Source organism: Miscanthus floridulus, chromosome 2 (assembly GCF_019320115.1).
Source record: "Miscanthus floridulus cultivar M001 chromosome 2, ASM1932011v1, whole genome shotgun sequence".
In the NCBI taxonomy this organism is placed as follows: domain Eukaryota; kingdom Viridiplantae; phylum Streptophyta; class Magnoliopsida; order Poales; family Poaceae; genus Miscanthus; species Miscanthus floridulus.
Window position 1 is genome coordinate 157,962,371 of NC_089581.1, and position 19,669 is coordinate 157,982,039.

The 19,669-nt window shown below is 45.9% G+C and overlaps 2 protein-coding genes across 5 annotated transcripts; both read left to right on the forward strand.

Annotated features, from left to right (window-relative positions):
• Nucleotides 1-8,882: 8,882 nt before the first annotated feature.
• LOC136540278 (pentatricopeptide repeat-containing protein At4g21065-like) lies at nucleotides 8,883-12,773 on the forward strand. Of its 4 annotated transcripts, none has more exons than XM_066532276.1 (3): nucleotides 8,883-10,945; nucleotides 11,545-11,692; nucleotides 11,790-12,773. In XM_066532276.1, the coding sequence occupies exon 1, from the start codon at nucleotides 8,888-8,890 to the stop codon at nucleotides 10,808-10,810; it is 1,923 nt and encodes a 640-aa protein (XP_066388373.1). In that variant the 5' UTR covers nucleotides 8,883-8,887; the 3' UTR covers nucleotides 10,811-10,945; nucleotides 11,545-11,692; nucleotides 11,790-12,773. The 4 variants fall into 4 exon arrangements, with proteins under 4 accessions (XP_066388373.1, XP_066388372.1, XP_066388374.1 ...); XM_066532275.1 differs by having other exon boundaries at nucleotides 11,552-11,692; XM_066532277.1 differs by having other exon boundaries at nucleotides 11,552-11,692; nucleotides 12,248-12,773.
• A 3,532-nt stretch (nucleotides 12,774-16,305) lies between these two features.
• Nucleotides 16,306-18,271, forward strand: LOC136540279 (IRK-interacting protein-like). Its single transcript, XM_066532279.1, has 2 exons — nucleotides 16,306-16,738; nucleotides 16,838-18,271. Exons 1-2 carry the CDS (start codon nucleotides 16,703-16,705, stop codon nucleotides 18,122-18,124), a joined length of 1,323 nt encoding a protein of 440 aa, XP_066388376.1. The 5' UTR covers nucleotides 16,306-16,702; the 3' UTR covers nucleotides 18,125-18,271.
• Nucleotides 18,272-19,669: the final 1,398 nt, after the last annotated feature.

Below are 19,669 nucleotides of genomic sequence, written 5' to 3' on the forward strand. Positions count from 1 at the left end.
AAGTGTCTACGGGTTCCCAATGAAGTGGTGGAAATTGAAGGACTCCCTCTCCAACCTGATCTTTCTTATATTGAGCATCCTGTCAAAATCATTCGGAGGATGAAGTCACTTGGGAACAGGAGAGTTATATTCTAGAGCATTATCCCCATCTTCTCCCCAAAGTATCGATGTAAAGGTTTAAGTAAAAGTTTACTTCTTATCCCTTTTCCCATACTAGGCACACACATGAAATCTCAGGATGAGATTTTATTTAAGGGGGGTAGAGCTATAACACCCTCGGTGTTACGCCCTAAAAAAATTACTAAATCATGTCATGAGCATTATGTTTATGTGATAATGCATGTGATGGAATGTGTAGATAACATTTTTGTAACTTAAGATGATCAATAAAAATGCTAAATGAGAAGCTAATCCATAACTCATGTAATTATCAAGTAGGGTTTTAAACCAATTTTTATTGAACAAAAATACTATAGAACATCTATATGTCACTTAAATAAAGTTCAGAATACGAACTTTGTAGATGACAATGAAATCCTTGCTATGGAAAAATAACATTGCTAGCCAACATTTCTAATAGCCTAGAAATGCAACTTGGAATCAAGTTCAGCTCAAAGACTTAGAATATTTTCAAGTTTATAAACATCAAGACAATGCAATGTTTGGTGACTTATTTTGTGAAATCGAGTTAGGAGGTGGTGTCGTATTTTAGCTTGGGTTGGTAGCCTGATATGCTCTCTTAAGCATGGTGAAGATGCTTTAGGCTTAAGAGCAATCGTTTAGTTGTTATAGGCGCTTTAAATTTCATGCGCGACATGTTCTTGGGTTGGTTGGCCGGGTGGGCGCGGTCACCACATCCCGAAAGCGTGATGTCGCCTCACTGGCTCGCCCCCCACGTGCACGCGCGCTGCCACATGATATTGCTATCACCATGGCGTCGTGTTGCGCTGCTGCTGCTCACACGGCCAAGCGACGCTGCCGCCTGCCTACGGCGCTGCTGACCCACCTCGTGTCGTGACGCTGCCACCTGTCGTGCCCTATCTTTATCTCTCTATTGTCGCCGTTGGAGCCACGCCAACACGTTAGACATCGAGTGATCACCTCCATTTAATTCAGCATGTCTGCAGCTTCACCATCAAGTTCTCCAGTTGCCCAACCCCACCCAGTCATGAAGCACGCACTGCCAAGCTCCAATTTGATGCTTTTCCCACTGCCATGCCGATAAGGCCGTGTCCAATCGTGAACGAGGGCAGCCCCTCTACCGTCCACCCTGATCTAATTCACCTACACCACTAGCTTCGCCTCGCCTCCCTTTTCACCTTACGCACATCAATGGAGCCGCTACCACCTCCCTGTCACTACTGACGTGACCATGCCACCGCGGTGCACCACCACATGGCTTGGTCGCATGTGTCCACCCCTCCTTCGCCATCCTCCACCCCAATTGTCACTTCATCCTAGTCCATGGTAGCCTCCTGATGCTCGTGCGTGAGTCAGTTAGGTCCGTAGCAGCCCTAGCTCACCAGAGCGGGTGCACTGCCACTGTGGATGGCCGCACATCGCTGTAGCTCGCTCCAGCGTGTCCCGCCGCCCGCATTGCTGCTTGCTGTAGGAGGTTGGATCGTAGTTGAAGGTCATCTCGACCAATGGGCCAGCACGAGCCCTAGGTGGCCGACGCAGCCGCGCTGTGCCACCGCTCACCGTGTCGCCCTGCGCTGAGTCGCTGGGTGCACGCAGGTGAATTAGGGAAAGGTCAGGGGGTTAAGTGAGATGTCTTGTGAGAATGAGAAATAGCATTAGGACTTAGTTGTAATTCAAGAGAAGTGTGAGGTCTATTTTGTAAAAGTGCCAACGCGCGCGGGATTCCCCCACCGCGGGTTGTCTCGCGCGTGGGCCGACGTCGCGTGGGCCACTTCAGCGGGCCACTACGCTCGCTGCGTAGCACGGGCCGTGCGTTGTGGGCCACGTGGAGAATCCATTTTCTTTTTCTAGGGGATTAGTAAATAGTTTTCTAATTTAATTTTTGAGCGAATCTTTGGTAATTAATATAAAATCATATAGGTGTCTAAAAATTATGAAACAAATTTTGTTGGGTTCCTAAAATTAAGATCTATCTATTGGTGTAATTAATGTATACATATACAAGTTGATACTAGGAGCTATTAAATTATTTGAGAGTGCTCAATATTATTAGGTTAAATATTGTATGAATTTTTGTGGTAAATTAGTAATAGCTTTAGTCCTGAAATTTTTATGGTAGCTTCATTGTATTATTATGTGCTCACTGTAATTTTTGTAGCCTTAGAATAGATCAAGCATTAGGGTAGTTAAATGCTCTTTGTTTCAATATACATTAAATCATTAGTAGAAATAAAGATATGTCCTTAATTTATAAAGCTAGGTGTTTGTTAGTTGAACCCAATACTTTGCTTGGTAAAGATGATAGTTAGCTTAGTACCTTAGTCATTAGAGCTAGCTTAGTAGCTTGGTATGCGTATTCTTATTTTAAGAGTTGATATTGCCTAAATGCTAAGTGTTGCATCATCATCGCATGCATGTAGAGAACGAGTTAGTGGAGATAATGACCATAGATGATTGTGAGTTCAAAGAGATCGTCATGGAGTACGAGGAGGAGATTCTCATGCAGGAGGAGGTCCTGGAGCCACCGACGACTGACTCAGCTGACACCAGTGCATAACCCTTATTTTTTATAATCACTGAATATATATATATATATATATATATATATATATATGTGTGATGTGCATTTATGCTATAGGAATTTTATAAAAACTACATGCATAGATATATCTGTCTCATGAGTATTACTAGTGCAGGTTCGAGTAGCTGCTATGCTTAGGTTTTTGATAGCGTGAGTAACCTATCGTTGCTCATAATAGGTGATTATTATAATTACTCTCATGATAAAATGACAAAAGGAAAATGGAGGCTAGGTAGGGAAATGGTATGGGTTTTGGTGGGTGTAACAAGTTATGTCCTACGGTTAGGTATTGGGTTAGGTATCGGATGTTGGATATCCGGACTTGGATACGGATAGATCTCAACCCTTCTAAATGGATTCGGTTTCGAATACGGTTGAAAAATATCCGTACCGTTTTCATCCCTACCTACGGCCACGGGGCTTAGCTTGGTTACACTGTTTTCCCTGTCCGTGTTGATTGAGGACCGTCTGTTACTGTGGATGGTAGTCAGGTCATAGATTTATTATACTAAGCACATACTTGCTTATGGGAGCAGGAAGGCTCGTTATGCTCTTATCGTGGGTTCTGGCTCTTTCTGGACCGACTGATTAGAGGCGGAGAAAGGTGGAGGTCTAAGCACCATATTGAGATGGGGTCTCCAGTGTGGGGGCTTGGAGTCCAAGTTTGGACGGAGATCTTGACCCCATGTCGACAAAAGATGCTCGACAGTCCACCGAGAGGTTTCCCACGATCGTAGATTTGTCGTAGAGGTGAGCGAGATCAGGAGCGAGATGGTAATACAAGCACCAAGACACAAGATTTAGACATATTCGGCTGTCAGTATGACGTAATACCTACATCTTGTATTCTGATGTATTGCATTGAGATGTATCGATCTATCCACTAGGGGACCCTTGCCTCTCCTTATATACTCTGGAGGGGTAGGGTTATACGGAAAATATCCTATTTGGTACTATCAATAGCTTGCGGTGCACGCCGAGCAGCACCGTGCACGTATTGATCTTGTGGGCTGGGCCACCTCTGATGGTGCGGCACATGTCTTGTCTTGTGGATATCAGAGGCCATACCCCCACACCCCGTGACAGAAGTGGAATAGGTTGGTCTTGTTTATGCTTGGGGTACAAACGGGGCGTGTGTTTTGAGGTATCTAGTTGGGATACATTGGTTCACGAATCACCATTTCTGTGAGACGGTACGACTTGGCTATGGTCTAGCACCGTAGTAAGAACTGGAATATGAAAGATGGTAAAATGGTTATCATTGCTCAACCCTTGCTTGAAGGTAGTACATGTGCTTACCTAGAATGGCTAGCTAATGAAGTAATCATGACTGCTAATTAAACTTGATCTTAAAGACGTACTTCTAGTAATGCTTTTCGTAAACAAAAAGAAAATAGCAAACCCATATTGCCTATCATACCCCTTAAAGTCGGAAAACTATTTCCACTAGTTGGGGAAGTCCTGCGAGTACATTGTGTACTCTGTGTTTATTTTACCCTGTTGCAGGTGTAGCTTGAGGAGTAACTCTTGTGTGGAGGATTCTTCTGGTGGACACAGAAGGATCCTTGTATCATTTCCGCTAGATATTTATTTTCATTCCGTTGTTTAATTATCGCACTCTGAACCCTAGTATTGTAATAAATAATTTCAAGAACTCTTGTTGTATGAAATAGACTAAGTATTGCAAGCTCGTACTCATTATTGGATTCTAGAGGTAAACGTGGATTGATTCGAGTTCTCCCATAGGGTGTGCTCGACAGAACTGTCCGATGTAGCTAACTTTTGGGGTGCTTAGTGTCTAGTGGAAGACGAGCGTATCCGAAAGCATGTTATTTTAGGTGGTTCTACCACAGGAGGCCTAGATCTAGGCCTAGTTGGGATGTGGCTTTTTTCTTTTTTCTGTTTTTTAAATTTGATTTACTGAGACGGGCATTTCAACCACCTCGGTAAATACTTGATTTACCGTGACCTTTTGACCGTGGCGGTTGTGATGCCTGCCTCAGAAAATCAGTTTTGCCCACCTCGGTTAAGATTTCTGTAGTAGTGCACTGCGCTATGATGCGATGGGGTGGCATGGCACCCTTGTGCGTGTGGATCTAGACGGTCACGGTTTGACCAAGTGTGCAACTCTTCCGGTGCCCTTAACGATCGAGAAGAGCGACGTGCATAGAAGATTAATTGTTCCATCAGTGTATGAGATGACGCAGCAGTTGGTAGAGGTTAGCATGACAAGGAGTAGTTGGATCACGTGATGGTCAATTGATTGCTCCACTATCGGTCTTTCCAACACTTGATCCTCATAATTTCAGTATGCTTGATGTATCTTCTGTCTTGCCTCATCGTTATCGTTCTCCTACGCCCTCGATCTTAAGGCCTTCCATTCTTATAGAGTCATAGGTATATGACAATCCATTGCGCACGTGCTAATGAGACTTTAGAGGTGGAACAGGTTAGGACCTGAGACAGGGAGCCGAACGAAGTTACCTTTGCGTCCCACACAAAGACAAAATCGATGACAAAAAACATTAATTACGAAGCAAATACACGAATGTAACTCGAGCAAAAGATTTAATGAAAGCGACAAATTAGTAGGGAAGATATTTGTTCAAAACAAAGATACTCATTAAAAAAGAAATACGACCAGGTATTTTAGTATTCGAGATAAAATCATAGGTAAAAAATCCAAATGAGAGGTACACTTTAAAAAAACATAACTATGGAAAGAGAACTCGAAGAGACAGAAACTTTGCGAGAAAAGAAGGCGAAGAACATGGAAAGAAAATAAATGATGGAACAAAAAAACATACGCAAAAACAGGAAAAGAAAAGACAAACGACAATAGAAAACAAAATCAAGTGGAAAACGGAATCAGAAAGGAAAAAACTAAAAGAAACAAAAAGACATCTGACGACCGATCAAACAATGGAACGAGCGAAAACGGAAACGGACACTATTAAAAAAAGCATTTGATGTTTATTTATTAGGAAATCAGAAGGATTTATTATTTGATTAGGATTCATAATTAACTATCTGCGTTATCTCAAGGACTTGTATCCAAGCTGAACTCCACGTTCACTGTGTTAGTTAGGAAAAGACTGGAAAAAAAGGATGGAGTGAAATTTTGATATAGATATAGATTTATTAGTAGTAGTATAAATCTTTTTTACGACGTTAATAATTTATTCCTCTTCCCCTAGCATCTCCAGTGCCTTGGAACGTTGTGGCTGCATAAGCTGGTTGGACAGAGGAGAGCACGTGACTGTACATGTTGTCATTTTTTTTATCTAAAAACTAACCGAGCCGAGGAACATGTGGAAAGAAATCAAGACTTCTGTACATAGAAACCGAAAGAACATAGAAGAACAAAGAAGAAATTTGAAACGGACATGTATGGATCAGAAGACAAACCAGAATTTGAAATGGCAAATGCAGATTGTACCGAGGCACAAAACCAACGTATAAAAAGATATGGGAGGGCAGAAAAAATAATACTCTTCATTAGATTTCTAATTTCTATTCTTATATTTTTGCATTTGGATTAAGATTCCTATTTCGGTTACTTGAGTTGGAGAGATCCAATTGAATTTAGATTCCTGGTTGTCCATATTATTATATTTTACCTATTTGGATTAAGATTTCTATTTCTATTCATCCGAAATCGGAGAGACCTAATTGAATTAGGATTCCTAGTTATATAAAGAGAAGGGCTATAGGCGGTTTTCCATATTTACAAAGTTAGTTAAGGGATGGCTGGATCAAAAAATAGGTGAAGAGAAATTTTATCTTTTTATTATTAGGTATAAATAGATATTCTGACTACTAAATAATATAAATATACTCTAACATCATTTCTCCCTATATAGCAATTCTTCCATTTTAGAAATGGTGAATTGTGCCCATGTGTGATGTGTGCAACAATCCAGTAGTCTTTGAGACGTAAAGCCAATGTAAAAAAAATGGAAGGAGTAGGTATGTGTGCTTATTAGTTGGCAAATGTGAACTAATATAGATTAAAAGGTGCAGATGACTACATAATTAAGTCCTTGTTAGAAGGTCCTTATTTTTAGTTCACTTTTAATCAAGAGTTAAATGCATGAGAGGTATTTGAACTTGTCACGGGTGTCACCTAGGTAAGCAAATTTGAAAAATAATTTTTTAAATACATAAACTTGCTAAATGATTTACTGTATGTCCATACTTGGCATGTGGCAGGAAAATATGCACCCAACCCAACCCAGCACATAAACAGATCAGCCCGCGACGGAGGAGATGAAGACGCCGCTGCTGCTCATGTGCGCGCCGCCTCCCTCTGCTATGTCCTCGCCAAGGCCATCGCCGTGTTCTGCGTCGCCGGCGCAGGACTCGAGTGGCAGGGGAGGGGCCACCTCGTCGCCGTTGAGGCCATGTTCCTCATGTCGGTCAAGCTCGTCGTCGCCCACCTCGCCATCGCGTAACGCGCCTCCTGCCGCAAGCGCCGACGCCTACTCGTCTACAGAATCGACGTCAAGGGAAGAGAACATACAGCGACGCGTGCGGCGCTCTGGATCGGAAGCCCAGGGTCCCTGTCCTTGCGCTCTGCTGACCACGGTCCTGTCGCGTCGAGGCGCTGCACTCGCCTGTTGCGGCCAATGGCCTCGCTGCCCTCCACGACCGAGCGCCCTCTGCCTGTGCTGCTGCCTCGCTCCGTCCCAACGCCTTGGCACTCGACTGCCCTGCCGCGGTTTGAACCTTAACGCAATCGTGACAGCACGTCTGCACGCCATGCCCGTCGTCCACGCCGAGCACCTCTGTTCCTCGCCTCGTTCCGAGGCTGTGTGCCATCAATGCCTGCGCAAGTCGGTGCCCCAGCCACGACATAGACGCCAGCCCAAGCCCAGCCGAGCCTCTGCCTGCCCTGCCTCGCCGGCAATAAAAGCCGTGTTCCAGCTTCACGGTCGCCCTTTATTCCTCTTCCAAATTCGCCCACTATAGTGAACGTCGGCCCAATTACTTGCACCCACGGCTTCTTTAGGAAGTTAGCAAGCCATAGGACGAGACATCGATGCGAGCCATCGATGGTACAGGACAGATGGATTTCCATAACTTGCACTCTCTGCACGCCATGGCCGCAGGAGCTCAGCTCGGCCTGGTGTCGTTTCTTCCACTCCCTTCCATCCTTGCTGTGTTTTAGCACGACCAACAGCGGCGGCACGCACACGAGCAGCAGCGGTAGCTTCATCTTCTCCGTCGTGGGCTGATCTGTTTAGGGGCATATTTTTCAGGGGGTTGGGTACATATTTTCCTGCCACGTGACAAGTATGGACCTACAATGTATCATTTAACAAGTTTACGTACTCAAAAATACATTTTCTAAATTTATGGACCTAAGTGACACCCCATAACAAGTTCAAGGATCTCTCGTACATTTAACTCTTTAATCCATGCATCCAAAGGTCCAGACAACACCGGATGACCGGACTATACATTAGTCCACCTAAACTTTAGTTCTACATCTACATATTAGGCTCTGTCACACGTGTATGTTACACATCTCAATCATACGTGCATGTTACACGTCTACGCAGATCTAATTGTAAGATATCCATAGTTCTATACGCATGTATTATCTAAAGTTCTATTGAATGGTGCACGATCACTTCGGAGTTAAGGACTTTGGACATTTGTAGTAGGGTAGCAAAACCCTACGCACAAGAGATACCTGGGCACTCACAAGAGATACTCATATAGCTCATACATTAAGCAACACATCCATCTATCTATATACATAGTTATTACATACACACGGTTGACACTCAAGAGTCAAGAACTCAACCACGTGATGCTCTAGAATTCTAGATATATTGCCCATTCATCGTGTACGCGTTCTTAGTGTATTTAGCTCAACTAAATCATTTTGTCAGTGGTTACCTCATATTTTTTATTTGAAACTCAGTGGTTACCTCATATTAGTGAGATCATAAAAAACCATGCATCGGGTCATATTGAATTGAGCTTAGTTCAATATAATTCCTCGCGCGTTTTCTCTCTCAGCTGTTTTTTTTTTTACCTTTTCTGGGCCGTTAGATTTTCCATCCAACGACTAGCAACCATCCATCAAAACTAGACCCTAAAGCCCATTCTGGGACAACGTTTACACCACACGAGCGCCGTCTGCGCGGCCGGAAGATGCTGCCATCCATGCTCTCAAAATCAACAGCCTCGCCGTCTCCGGCACGCCTCTACCGCCTCCTCCCCGTCTCGTCCCTCCAAACGACCAGCCATCTCCGGCCTGCACCCAATGCCGCATCTCCTCCACCTTCACCTCCTACCCGAAGCCCAGCCTTCCTCTCCCCGTGCCCATCTCCGTACAGCCACAACAACTACGCCACCATCCTCCGATCCTGCGTCCTCTCCAGAGCCGTTCGGCCCGGTCGGCAGCTCCACGCCAGGCTCCTCGTGTCGGGCCTTGGCCTCGACGCGGTTCTCGCCACCAGGCTCGTCGATCTCTACGCGTCCTGCGGCCATGTGTCTCTCGCCCGTCGCTTGTTCGACGAAATGCCCAAACAGGGCAACGTCTTCCTGTGGAACGTGCTCATCCGTGCCTACGCTCGCGACGGTCCACGCGAGGCGGCAATAGAGCTGTACCGCGCGATGCTGGCATATGGCAGCATGGAACCAGACAACTTCACGTATCCGCCGGTTCTCAAGGCGTGCGCTGCACTCCTGGACCTGGGCGCTGGCCGGGAGGTGCACGATCGTGTCATGCGCACGAGTTGGGCCGCAGATGTGTTTGTGTGTGCAGGCCTCATCGACATGTACGCCAAGTGTGGTTGCGTGAACGAGGCTTGGGCAGTGTTTGATGGCACCACAGTTAGGGACGCCGTGGTGTGGAATTCAATGATTACAGCATGTGGGCAAAATGGGCGACCAGCAGAGGCGCTCGCTCTGTGCCGTAACATGGAGGCTGAAGGCATTGCGCCAACGATCGTCACTCTGGTGAGTGCGATATCAGCTGCAGCTGATGCGGCTGCGCTGCCTAGAGGGAGGGAGCTGCATGGGTACGGTTGGAGGAGAGGGTTTGGGTCACAGGACAAGCTGAAGACTTCCCTTCTGGACATGTATGCCAAGAGTGGTTGGGTTACGGTGGCGCATGTTCTCTTTGAGCAGCTCTTGCACAGGGACCTTATTTCTTGGAATGCCATGATCTGCGGATTTGGGATGCATGGCCATGCTGATCATGCATTTGAGCTCTTTAGCAGAATGCGGAGTGAGGCTCAAGTGATACCTGACCATATTACTTTTGTTGGGGTCCTATCTGCTTGTAACCATGGAGGAATGGTACAAGAAGCAAAAGAAGTATTTGATCTGATGGTGACTGTATATTCCATCAAGCCAACAGTGCAGCATTACACCTGCCTTGTAGATGTTCTTGGTCACTCTGGTAGGTTCAAAGAAGCTTCTGATGTTATTAAAGGAATGTTGGTGAAGCCAGATTCAGGGATATGGGGTGCACTGCTAAATGGTTGTAAGATTCACAAAAATGTTGAGCTAGCTGAACTAGCCCTGCATAAGTTGATTGAATTGGAGCCTGAAGATGCTGGTAATTATGTGCTTCTATCAAATATATATGCTCAGTCTGGGAAATGGGAAGAAGCTGCAAGGGTGAGGAAGCTGATGACCAATAGAGGCTTGAAAAAGATAATTGCTTGTAGCTGGATCGAATTGAAAGGGAAGTCCCATGGGTTTCTTGTGGGTGATGCTTCTCATCCTAGATCAGATGAAATATATGAAGAGTTGGAGCGATTGGAAGGTCTCATCAGTCAAACTGGCTATGTGCCTGACACCACGCCAGTTTTCCATAATGTGGAAGCTGATGAAAAGAGGAACATGGTATGGGGACACAGCGAGAGGCTGGCCATTGCATTTGGACTCATTAGTACACCCCCTGGGACAAAGCTGCTTGTGACAAAGAATCTTCGAGTTTGTGAGGACTGCCATGTTGTCATCAAGCTGATTTCACAGATTGAGCAGCGTGAAATTATCATAAGAGATGTTAACCGCTTCCATCACTTTGTAAATGGTGAATGCTCATGCAAAGACCATTGGTAACTTACACAAGCAAGAGGCTTGTTGAACACTATCTATTCCATGGAAGGTAAAAATGTCACAATGGTAATCTTATGTGAAACAAGACTGTTGAGCCTTGGGAACATGAACTTCAATTTTTCTCTAGGGAACAATAAGGTATATTTATCATCCTCCATAAAAGCAAGCTTTTGTGTTGAATTCATGGCAAGTTTGCAAGCATCCTTTTGGATTGCTACTTATTAGATGGCTTAGAGAAAGCTTTAGGCAATGTACATTACTTTCCCTGTGGAATTTTTAGTCTCATCTTACATACATATAAGGGCTCATGGTGGCAGACAATTGTGCTTTTCATGAATGCACCACATGATATTAAAGGTTGAGTAACCCATTTTGTTGTTAGTGTTTTTGTATTTCTTTTTCTAGTATAGGCATATATTAAACACAAAATATCGTTAAAGGACATTATAAAGGGGCCAGTTGAGAGAGATGCATTTACCGGGAGCACTGAATAATGCATTGTGAACTAAACTTTTTCTCTGTTTTGTCTGAAATCACCTTTAACTCTTTCAGTTCAATTTCTAGCTGGATCATTATAAGGGATCACAAAAATGATATAGCTTGACGCCTTCTCTTTTTACCACCTTGCCTTCATTTGTTTGTTATATCATGATATTGTTCTTAGTGATGCTGTAAACACTTTCTGGTACCAATTTATCATGTTGATGGGTTGATGTTGACATACTTCCAACTCTAAGTGTCCAGAAATCACAGAGGCAATTCGATTTGAAGAAGGCCAAAAGTCTACTGGTAGGTCAGATGTGGTAGTTCGTGTTTTCCATATCAAACTTGAAGAATACCTTGCTGATATAAAGGAAGGCCACGTTTTTGGTCCTGTTCGTGCAGGTACATAATGTCTCATTACTCTGCTATGTTATTTCGTTCAGCATTTTTTAGACTATTTATTGCGTAGTACCTGACATTTACATGTTCACATATGCAGTCGCCTATACAAATTAGTTCCAGAAACATGGGCTACCTCCTTCACACATTGTAGTTTGGCAGTGTGTTATGGATCGTGAGCCTTCCATTGCTGACGTTGATAGATATATATCTGCCGAGTTACCTGATCCTAGTGCTGATCCGTTAGGATTCTCCCTGGTTCAAGAGTTTATGGTATATGGTCCGTGTGGTTCAGCTAATCTAAATAGTCCTTGCATGAGAGATGGCAAGTGTTCAAAAACGTATCCTAAGTCATTTAGATCTGAAACAGCTTTTGATGAAGCTGGCTACCCACTATACAGGCACAGAAAAAATGGTATTGTTGCCTGGAAAGGGAATGTACAAGTAGACAATCAATGGGTTGTGCCACATAATCTGTCAATACTCAAGAAATACCAGGCACATATTAATGTCGAGGCCTGTAACCAAACCTATCTGATCAAGTATCTATTCAAATAGGTAAACAAAGGATTTGACTGTGCTTCAAGAATCGTCAGTCATCTGCTTCAGAATCTACAAAGGGTGATGGTACAGTAGATCAAGAAAAGACTAGCTCTGATGGTATGGATGAAATTGCTGAATATATCAAATCTAGATATGTTTCTTGCTGTGACGCCACATGGAGGCTGTCCGGGTTTGAAATTCATGGTAAATTTTCCCCCAGAGCGTCTTTTCGTGCATCTACCAGGATTAAACTTTGTTATAGTACAAGAGGAAACTGATCTGCAGAGTGTTGTCAATGATCCAGAGGCAATTGTATTGGAGAAAACAAGAATCTCATGAATTTTAAGGATTTGAAGAATATATTGTAAAAGACATTAATGGTTAGACATGAGAGAATTCCTTGTGAGCCATTAAAAAGATCACAATTCCATGTGAGCCACTAAAAAAGTTTGTCAGACCTCAGTGTCACTGTTCTTTTTTTTTTTTTTGCCCTACATGTCACTGCCGTCAAATTAGGCTCTAATGATGTCAAACTGTAGTTGTGAAAAGTCGAAAATACCCTTAGGTCTAAATATGTCATTAATTTTTTAAGTATCTTAACGACTTCAAATAGAAAAACTTAAAACTAGAAAGTTATAGATCTCGTTGAGATCTACAATTCTCATATAAAATTATCTTAATTTAATACCGTAAAAAAGATATGATTTTTCTATGATATATTAAATATCAAATCATATATTTTTTTAATTAAATGAAGATAATTTTTATATAAAAATTATAAATCTCGATGAGATCTATAATTTTCTAGTTTTGAGCTTTTTTATTTAAAGTCGTTAAGATGCTAAAAAAATTAATAACATATTTAGACTTAAGGGTATTTTTGACTTTTCTAACCTGCAGTTTGACACCATTAGAGCCCAATTGACGGTAGTGGCATGGAGTGCAAAAAAAAAATTAGAGCAGTGACGCTGAAGTATGCCGAACTTTTTCAGTGGTTCACAGGAAATTACAATCTTTTATAATGGCTCACAGGGAATTCCTTTCTGACACCTAAACAGTAAAATATGACAATTATTTTTTACTGGAGGATGTTTAATCTTTTGAGTGTGTGCTTTGAGAATTGTGCTGATTTAATAAAAGGGTTACCCATGCACAACTTGTTCGGCTGGGCCTGAAACGATCATATGCGATTATGGATTATTACTACTGACTGGTTTGGTATGAGAAAAAAATACTAGTCTCTCTAAAAATTTACGATAGTTTAAGACCATACGAATAGGCGGGCAGTTCTCATATTTCTTTCTCATTTTTTCCCTGACAAGATCGTACAGTTGATATTCAAGAACCGACTGTCCGACTACCTACTTGCATAGTCGATGTCACAGGATTTTCCCTGTGGACGTGCTACGGCATCTATTACATCAGGTCCGTTGTCCTAGCTTCCATGTTGGTGCAAATGTAGTGCGTGGAACTCTCTAAGGCCTTCCACAGTGTGTAGAGATGCTTCAAAATATATGAGCCTTACAATTAGAATTGAGCACCGATGTCAAATAAGCTATAGTGTGAAAAATATTTGGCACCGGAGCCATTTAGGATCGTTGGGACCCACATCGAATAAAATAGTATTCACTATTTTCTCTCTCTGGTTCAGTCGCAGGCACGCAGGCTACTGCTGCTATCCTGCTACAATAAATTAACCTATTTTATGCCCACTTGGCATCGCCTACTCCTATTTCCTCCTGTTATTTTATTGATTGGGCATCGCTTGGCATCGGTGAACGTACTTGCGCCGCTCCCCATTTTGCAGACATCACTTTGAGTTAGCTTCGCTGCTTGCAATGTGAGGAGCGAAGCCAAAATCTTTTCTTTCTTCTCTTGGCATCACTCGAGTGCAACGCTGCGAAAGGCCTAACACAAGCTTCTGCATCCATTTTCACAAGCTTCTCTTCGATGACCCTATTCCGCAGCCGCCGTTTCCATTTCCCTTTAGGGCATGTTCGGTTGCAAGGGAACGACTCCCTGGAAAGATTCCTAGCTGGATCGGTTATCTAATTTGTATAAGCTTCATGAGCCGGAATTGTTCCTGGCCTCGTTCCAGCTAAACCGAACGAGCCTTTAGGGTTTGTGTTAAAAAAAATCCCTTTAGCGTTCCCCATCTCTGCCTAACTCTGGTACTTAGCAGCCCGAAATGTGGAACATGGTCATGTTTTTTGGTAAGTTCTCACAGTAAAAAAAATATTATAAACCATTTACTTTTAGGAGCATGACTGCTCCTAAATAAAGCAGAAGAATTCTCTATTGCATCGTGGACGTGAACAAGATATGCTTAGTCGCAAGATGGCTCGCGGTCGCGGCATTCATCAGTGGGGATTGGGGAGGAGCCGAGGACCAAGGCACAAGGCAATGCCATGCCATCTTCTTCAACATTATGAAGAACTTGAATCATTTCACCTGTGTCTTGTACTCGTGTTTGTGCCACGACGTCTAGAGTGTCAAATGCACGCAATAATTGCGAAGATATCGTCGCCATGTTTGTTTGGGCTTGTTTGGCTGATAAGCCATGATTAAAAGTACTGTTGGTTGATTTGGTGTGAGAGAAAAATATTGTTTGTTGGCTGAAAAAAACACGACTTATAAACTAAACAAACCCAAATGAACAGGACGCAGATCCAGCAGTTCGGGACTCGCAAATGTCATATAGTACAAGTTTCAGAAAATTAAGAACCTTTCAATTCATATGGTGCCACAGTACTAGTAGCAGCCACTGGAACATGACTGTCTTGTTCGCTTGGCTAATAAGCTATGGTCGAAAGTACTGATAGCTAATTTGTTATAAGATAAAAATACTGTTTGTGCGCTGAAAAAGGGGCGCTGGCCGCTGGTTCATTAACTTAACTCACGGTCACAGGTACAGAACTCGAAGAAGTCGTCAGGTCATGCTGGTATAGTGGAACGTACCTAAGGTTAAGCATCACTACAATGACATTACTATCATGTACTAGTTTTTTAATATAATGAAATATATCAATTTCATCTGCTACGTCATGAGATGTACTATGCATCTGTTGATTCTCATCTGACACATCAACTATAAAATTGCCTACTCAGCGATCAGCATTGTACACTATTTTTTAATTATAAAATATTATTTTTTTCTTATAATAAATTAATATCGATAATATTTTTTTTTAGCCAGCCGAACAGGCGCTGTGGGTTGTCGTCCTTGTCGAGTGTCTCCCTGATCGAACGCTGCGGCCCCTGGCCCTCTGGCCTCTGCCGAAGTGTGAACTGTGAACTGTGCGCTTTGGCTGGTGGAATCAGCCTGCAATCAGCCTGCGTGCGCCATTCGCGGACATCGTCCCCGCGCGCTGCAAGTCTGCTGCGAGTGACAGGGGAGAGCCGGGCGGTCGGCGTCGTGCGAGTGCGACTGGCATGGCATCGCCGTCGCGAGGACGTTCGGTTGTACTATTAACACATTAAAAATATTTTCTCTCTCACAATAAACTAACGTACCGTATTTTTCAGCCGTATCCAACAGGACCAAAGGTGGCATTCACTTCGCCGCTCGGACTACGGATCGTGTCTCCACCCCACCACACTCGGCTCCGAATACATTCAAGCCAGGCGGGCGATGCCGGTCCAGATCGAGCTCCGGGCCCGGACTCCTCCTGCCAAGTGCTGGCTTCTCTTCTTCTTGTCTTGCGCTTCGTTTCGTTACTCACCGAGCCCCATAACTCGCATGATAGACATGAACAGGATCTGTAAATGCAGTAGAAGTATGTGACCGTAGCACGTATGTGCTTCGAGTACTCGTGTCTCGACAGACGCTTTGGCGTGACACGCTGCGACGGGCGGTACGAGGGAGCACCGGAACAGGAAGCGTACGTAGGACGTACGTACTAGCAACAGTTTTCTATAGTTTCGTTTGCCCCTGCCTGATGCTCTCCAAGAATGCAGGAGCTACGGAGATCCGGATTAAAGGGCAAGAGAATACTCCTAAAAACCAGATTACTGTGGCTCTACTTGGAGACAGTACTTTGAGATGCTAATAAAGATTCAGGGAGGACGAGAGGAGGGGAAGACGGGAGCAGGGCATTAACCACGCACCAACGACCCGACCTGACCGGCGTTCAAGTCCCGGCGTCCCGCGCCGCGGCCCATCCCCCTCATCCCGACCCCGTGAGCGAGAAGCCAACCCCCAAAAAACGACCTGTCCCACGCGGACGCGGGAGCACACCACCATCACCACCACAGCGAGCGCCCCACAGGCCACAGCGCTATCGCGACCTCGCCACCGCCACAAGGCACACGGGGACGACGGGACGGGCGCCCGCTCCACTACCGACCGCCGGCCTCACACAGCAGGCTACAAGTGAGAACCCCTAAAGTCAGTCAGATCCCAATCAAAAGAGGAGAGCATCGCAGAGCTGTACGTATCACGCAGGAGGTAGCGCTCCATCCGCGGTGGCCATGGTCTCGTCTCCTTCTCCACCCTTGCCCACCGCTGTAAGTATGCCTCCCTCCTCTCCTCGTCCTCTGTTACGACGGTTCTGCCGTGCCTGCCTGAGCAGCTGAGTCGTTCACTGCACAATGGTGCGCCGTCAGGCCTCGGAGCCGAAGCAGCAGCAGCAGCGAGGCGGCACCAAGGCGGCGCCGGAGAAGGCCGACAAGAAGTACGCGCAAGTCCCGACGCCGCTCCACCACGGCCACGGCGGCGCCAGCAAGAAAACACCCCGCGGGGCCAAGGGCAGCGGCGACGCGGCCGCCGACCCGGCGGCGTACGTCGCGGCGGTGTCCTGCTCCGACTGCCGCTTCAAGCAGCGCGCCCTCGCGCCGGCGTCGCCCGGCGCCGTCATCCGCTCGCTGTTCGTCTCCCTCACCCGCCGCTCCACCCCGCGCTCGTCGCCGTCGGCCACGTCGGCCTCTCCCGCCGGGGACGTCGAGCAGTGGCGCCTCGCCGCGGCCGACCTCTCCCGCCGGCTCGCCGCGGCCACGCGCACGCGGGACGAGGCGCTGGAGGAGACCACGCGCCTGAAGCACTCCCTCGCCGAGCTGGAGCTCAAGCTCGCGCGCCTCGAGTCGCGCGTGCTCCCGACCCCCGCGGCCGCCGCCGCCTTCCCCGTCGACTCCTTCCTCCACGCCGTCTCCACCGCGCGCGCCGCCGTGCGGAACCTCGCGAGCGCGCTGTCCACCCACCTTCGCAGCCCCTCCAGCCCCGGCCCGAGCCTCCAGAGCTTCCTCAACCGCGCTTTCCACGCCGACTTCGAGCTCGACACCGACGCCGACGTCCACACCCCGGACCCGGCGGGCCGGTGCCAGGCCAACCTCGCGGCGTACCACGCCATCGCGGTGCTCACGTGGGAGGAGGTCCTGCTCCACGGCACCAAGCACTACAGCGACGGGCTCAGCCGCTTCTGCGACGCCAAGATGAGCGAGGTGGTGTCCTCGCTCGGGTGGGCGCGCGCGCGGGCGTGGCCCGAGCCGCTGCTGCAGGCCTTCTTCCTTGCCGCCAAGGGCGTGTGGGGCGTTCGCCTCCTGGCGCGGTCCGTCCACCCGCCGCTCCCCGTTGTGCGCGCGGAGCGAGGAGCGCGCTTCGACCCGCGGTTCATGGAGGACGCCACGACCAGCCGGGCGGGGAGGCTGGAACCGGCCAGCGTGAAGATGATGGTGGCGCCAGGGTTCCACGTCTACCTGGCCGGCGCGGGCGTGGTGAAGTGCAGGGTCGTGTGCTTCTACAGCAGCAGTAACGGCCGCACCGGCGGCCACAGAGATGGCGGGAGCAGCGCCAACGGCAGCGTGGGGTTGGGGAGTAGCTGTAGTGACATGAATGGGAGTGCTACAGACGTGGTTGGTAGCTGTAAGAGCAGTAGGGTAGGGTTGTTGCACAGGTAGAAAGAACACGGGGATTTTACTTGTGTTCGTTAAAAACACGATGATCTGCGTTTAGCCGTTTACTGCTGCTTGTGTGAATATGGGGTTGGATTATTGGTCCTGTTCGCTTATTCTGAAATTTGACTTATGCTGATGTTTATGCTAAAATGTTGTGAGAGAAAAATACTATTCTACGTCTGAAAAGTAGCTCAAGCGAACATGGCCATTAATCACGAACAGTTTATGTTAATTTTGATTTATATGTAAGTTTGAGTCCCACCGCACATCAGATTCTTTTGTTTGGCCGAAGCTGCATTTGCGTTGCGGCATGAGATGACCAACCTTGGAAGCTTGAAACTTTCCCATCACAGATCCCAATGGAATAGGTTGATTGGACCCTCCAGCTATCATCGTACTGTTTGTTTGGGCTAGTTTGACTTATAAGCCATGACTGAAAGTACTGTTGGCTGGTTTGATGTGAGAGAAAAATAATGTTCGTTATCATGGCTTATAAGTCAAATACAACCAAGCGAACACGCTGCATAACCGTCAGGCACGTGTCTTTGGCCTTTTGGTTGTGCATTTTTCTTTAGCCATCACGCTTGCCAATTTCTTATCTTCTTAATAATTGGTTTTACAGAAGAAATTTGACATATAAGAAAATATTGTGTACATAACTTATGAAGAGACGGGAATGATATTTTTTTTAAAAAAACATATAATAAAACCTATGAGTTTAGCTATTAATTATTGGATTTTCTTGTCATGAGCTAGTGATTTGTGTTTTATGGGGAAAATGGTCTAGAGAGGTGGTAAATCACCATCAGAAAGTTCCTATTATGCGCTGAGGGATTCTCATCTATGTTGAATATAGCGGAGGTGGAAGGCAGGCTGCAGGGAATTACTATATGTGCTAATGCACACATCATTACTCACTTGCTGTTTGCAAATGATGCTTCACTTCTCTTAAAAGCAAATAGAGAGAATGCAACTTATCTGCACATGTGCTCCAAGTGTATCAGGAGTGTTCAGGTCAGATGATCAACAAAGACAAGTCATCAGTGCTTTTTAGTCAATGCGAGTCAGCATGCTGCTGTGGAAACTGTGGGATGCAAGGAACAAGTTGAATGCCGGTGAACCACCTCTGAGCACGGATATGATCTGTCAAGCTACTCTTAAGGTGGCTGGCTTGCTAAAGAAACAAGGAACTACACAGAAGCCTGCTGTCATGCCGAAGCCGAAATGGTCGAGGCCTCCCCTAGGTATTCTGAAGATCAACACTGATGGTGCTTATGTGAAAGCAACTGGGAATGGTGCTTGGGGTTTTATCATTAGAGACCATGCCGGTGATCATGTGGTGGTCGGAGCGGGGAATGCTGGGGTTGTTCTAGATGCACTGATGGCAGAAGTTGTGGGTTGTTTGAAAAGCCCTGAAGACGGCGGAAATGTTTGGCATATCTCGTGTTCAGGTGGAGGTGGACCCAAGCATCTTGAAGGAAGCGATCACGTTGGACTCCCTAGACCGAGCGCCCATCGGTATGGGTCTTTAGGGACATTCGTAGATTG

Bases quoted from the DNA above. Each gene is read 5' to 3' on its own strand.
- LOC136540278 (XM_066532276.1), top strand. From the start codon at position 8,888: ATGCTGCCATCCATGCTCTCAAAATCAACAGCCTCGCCGTCTCCGGCA.
- LOC136540279 (XM_066532279.1), top strand. From the start codon at position 16,703: ATGGTCTCGTCTCCTTCTCCACCCTTGCCCACCGCT. The intron at 16,739-16,837 runs GTAAGTATGCCT...GTGCGCCGTCAG, and splicing joins CTCCACCCTTGCCCACCGCT to GCCTCGGAGCCGAAGCAGCA.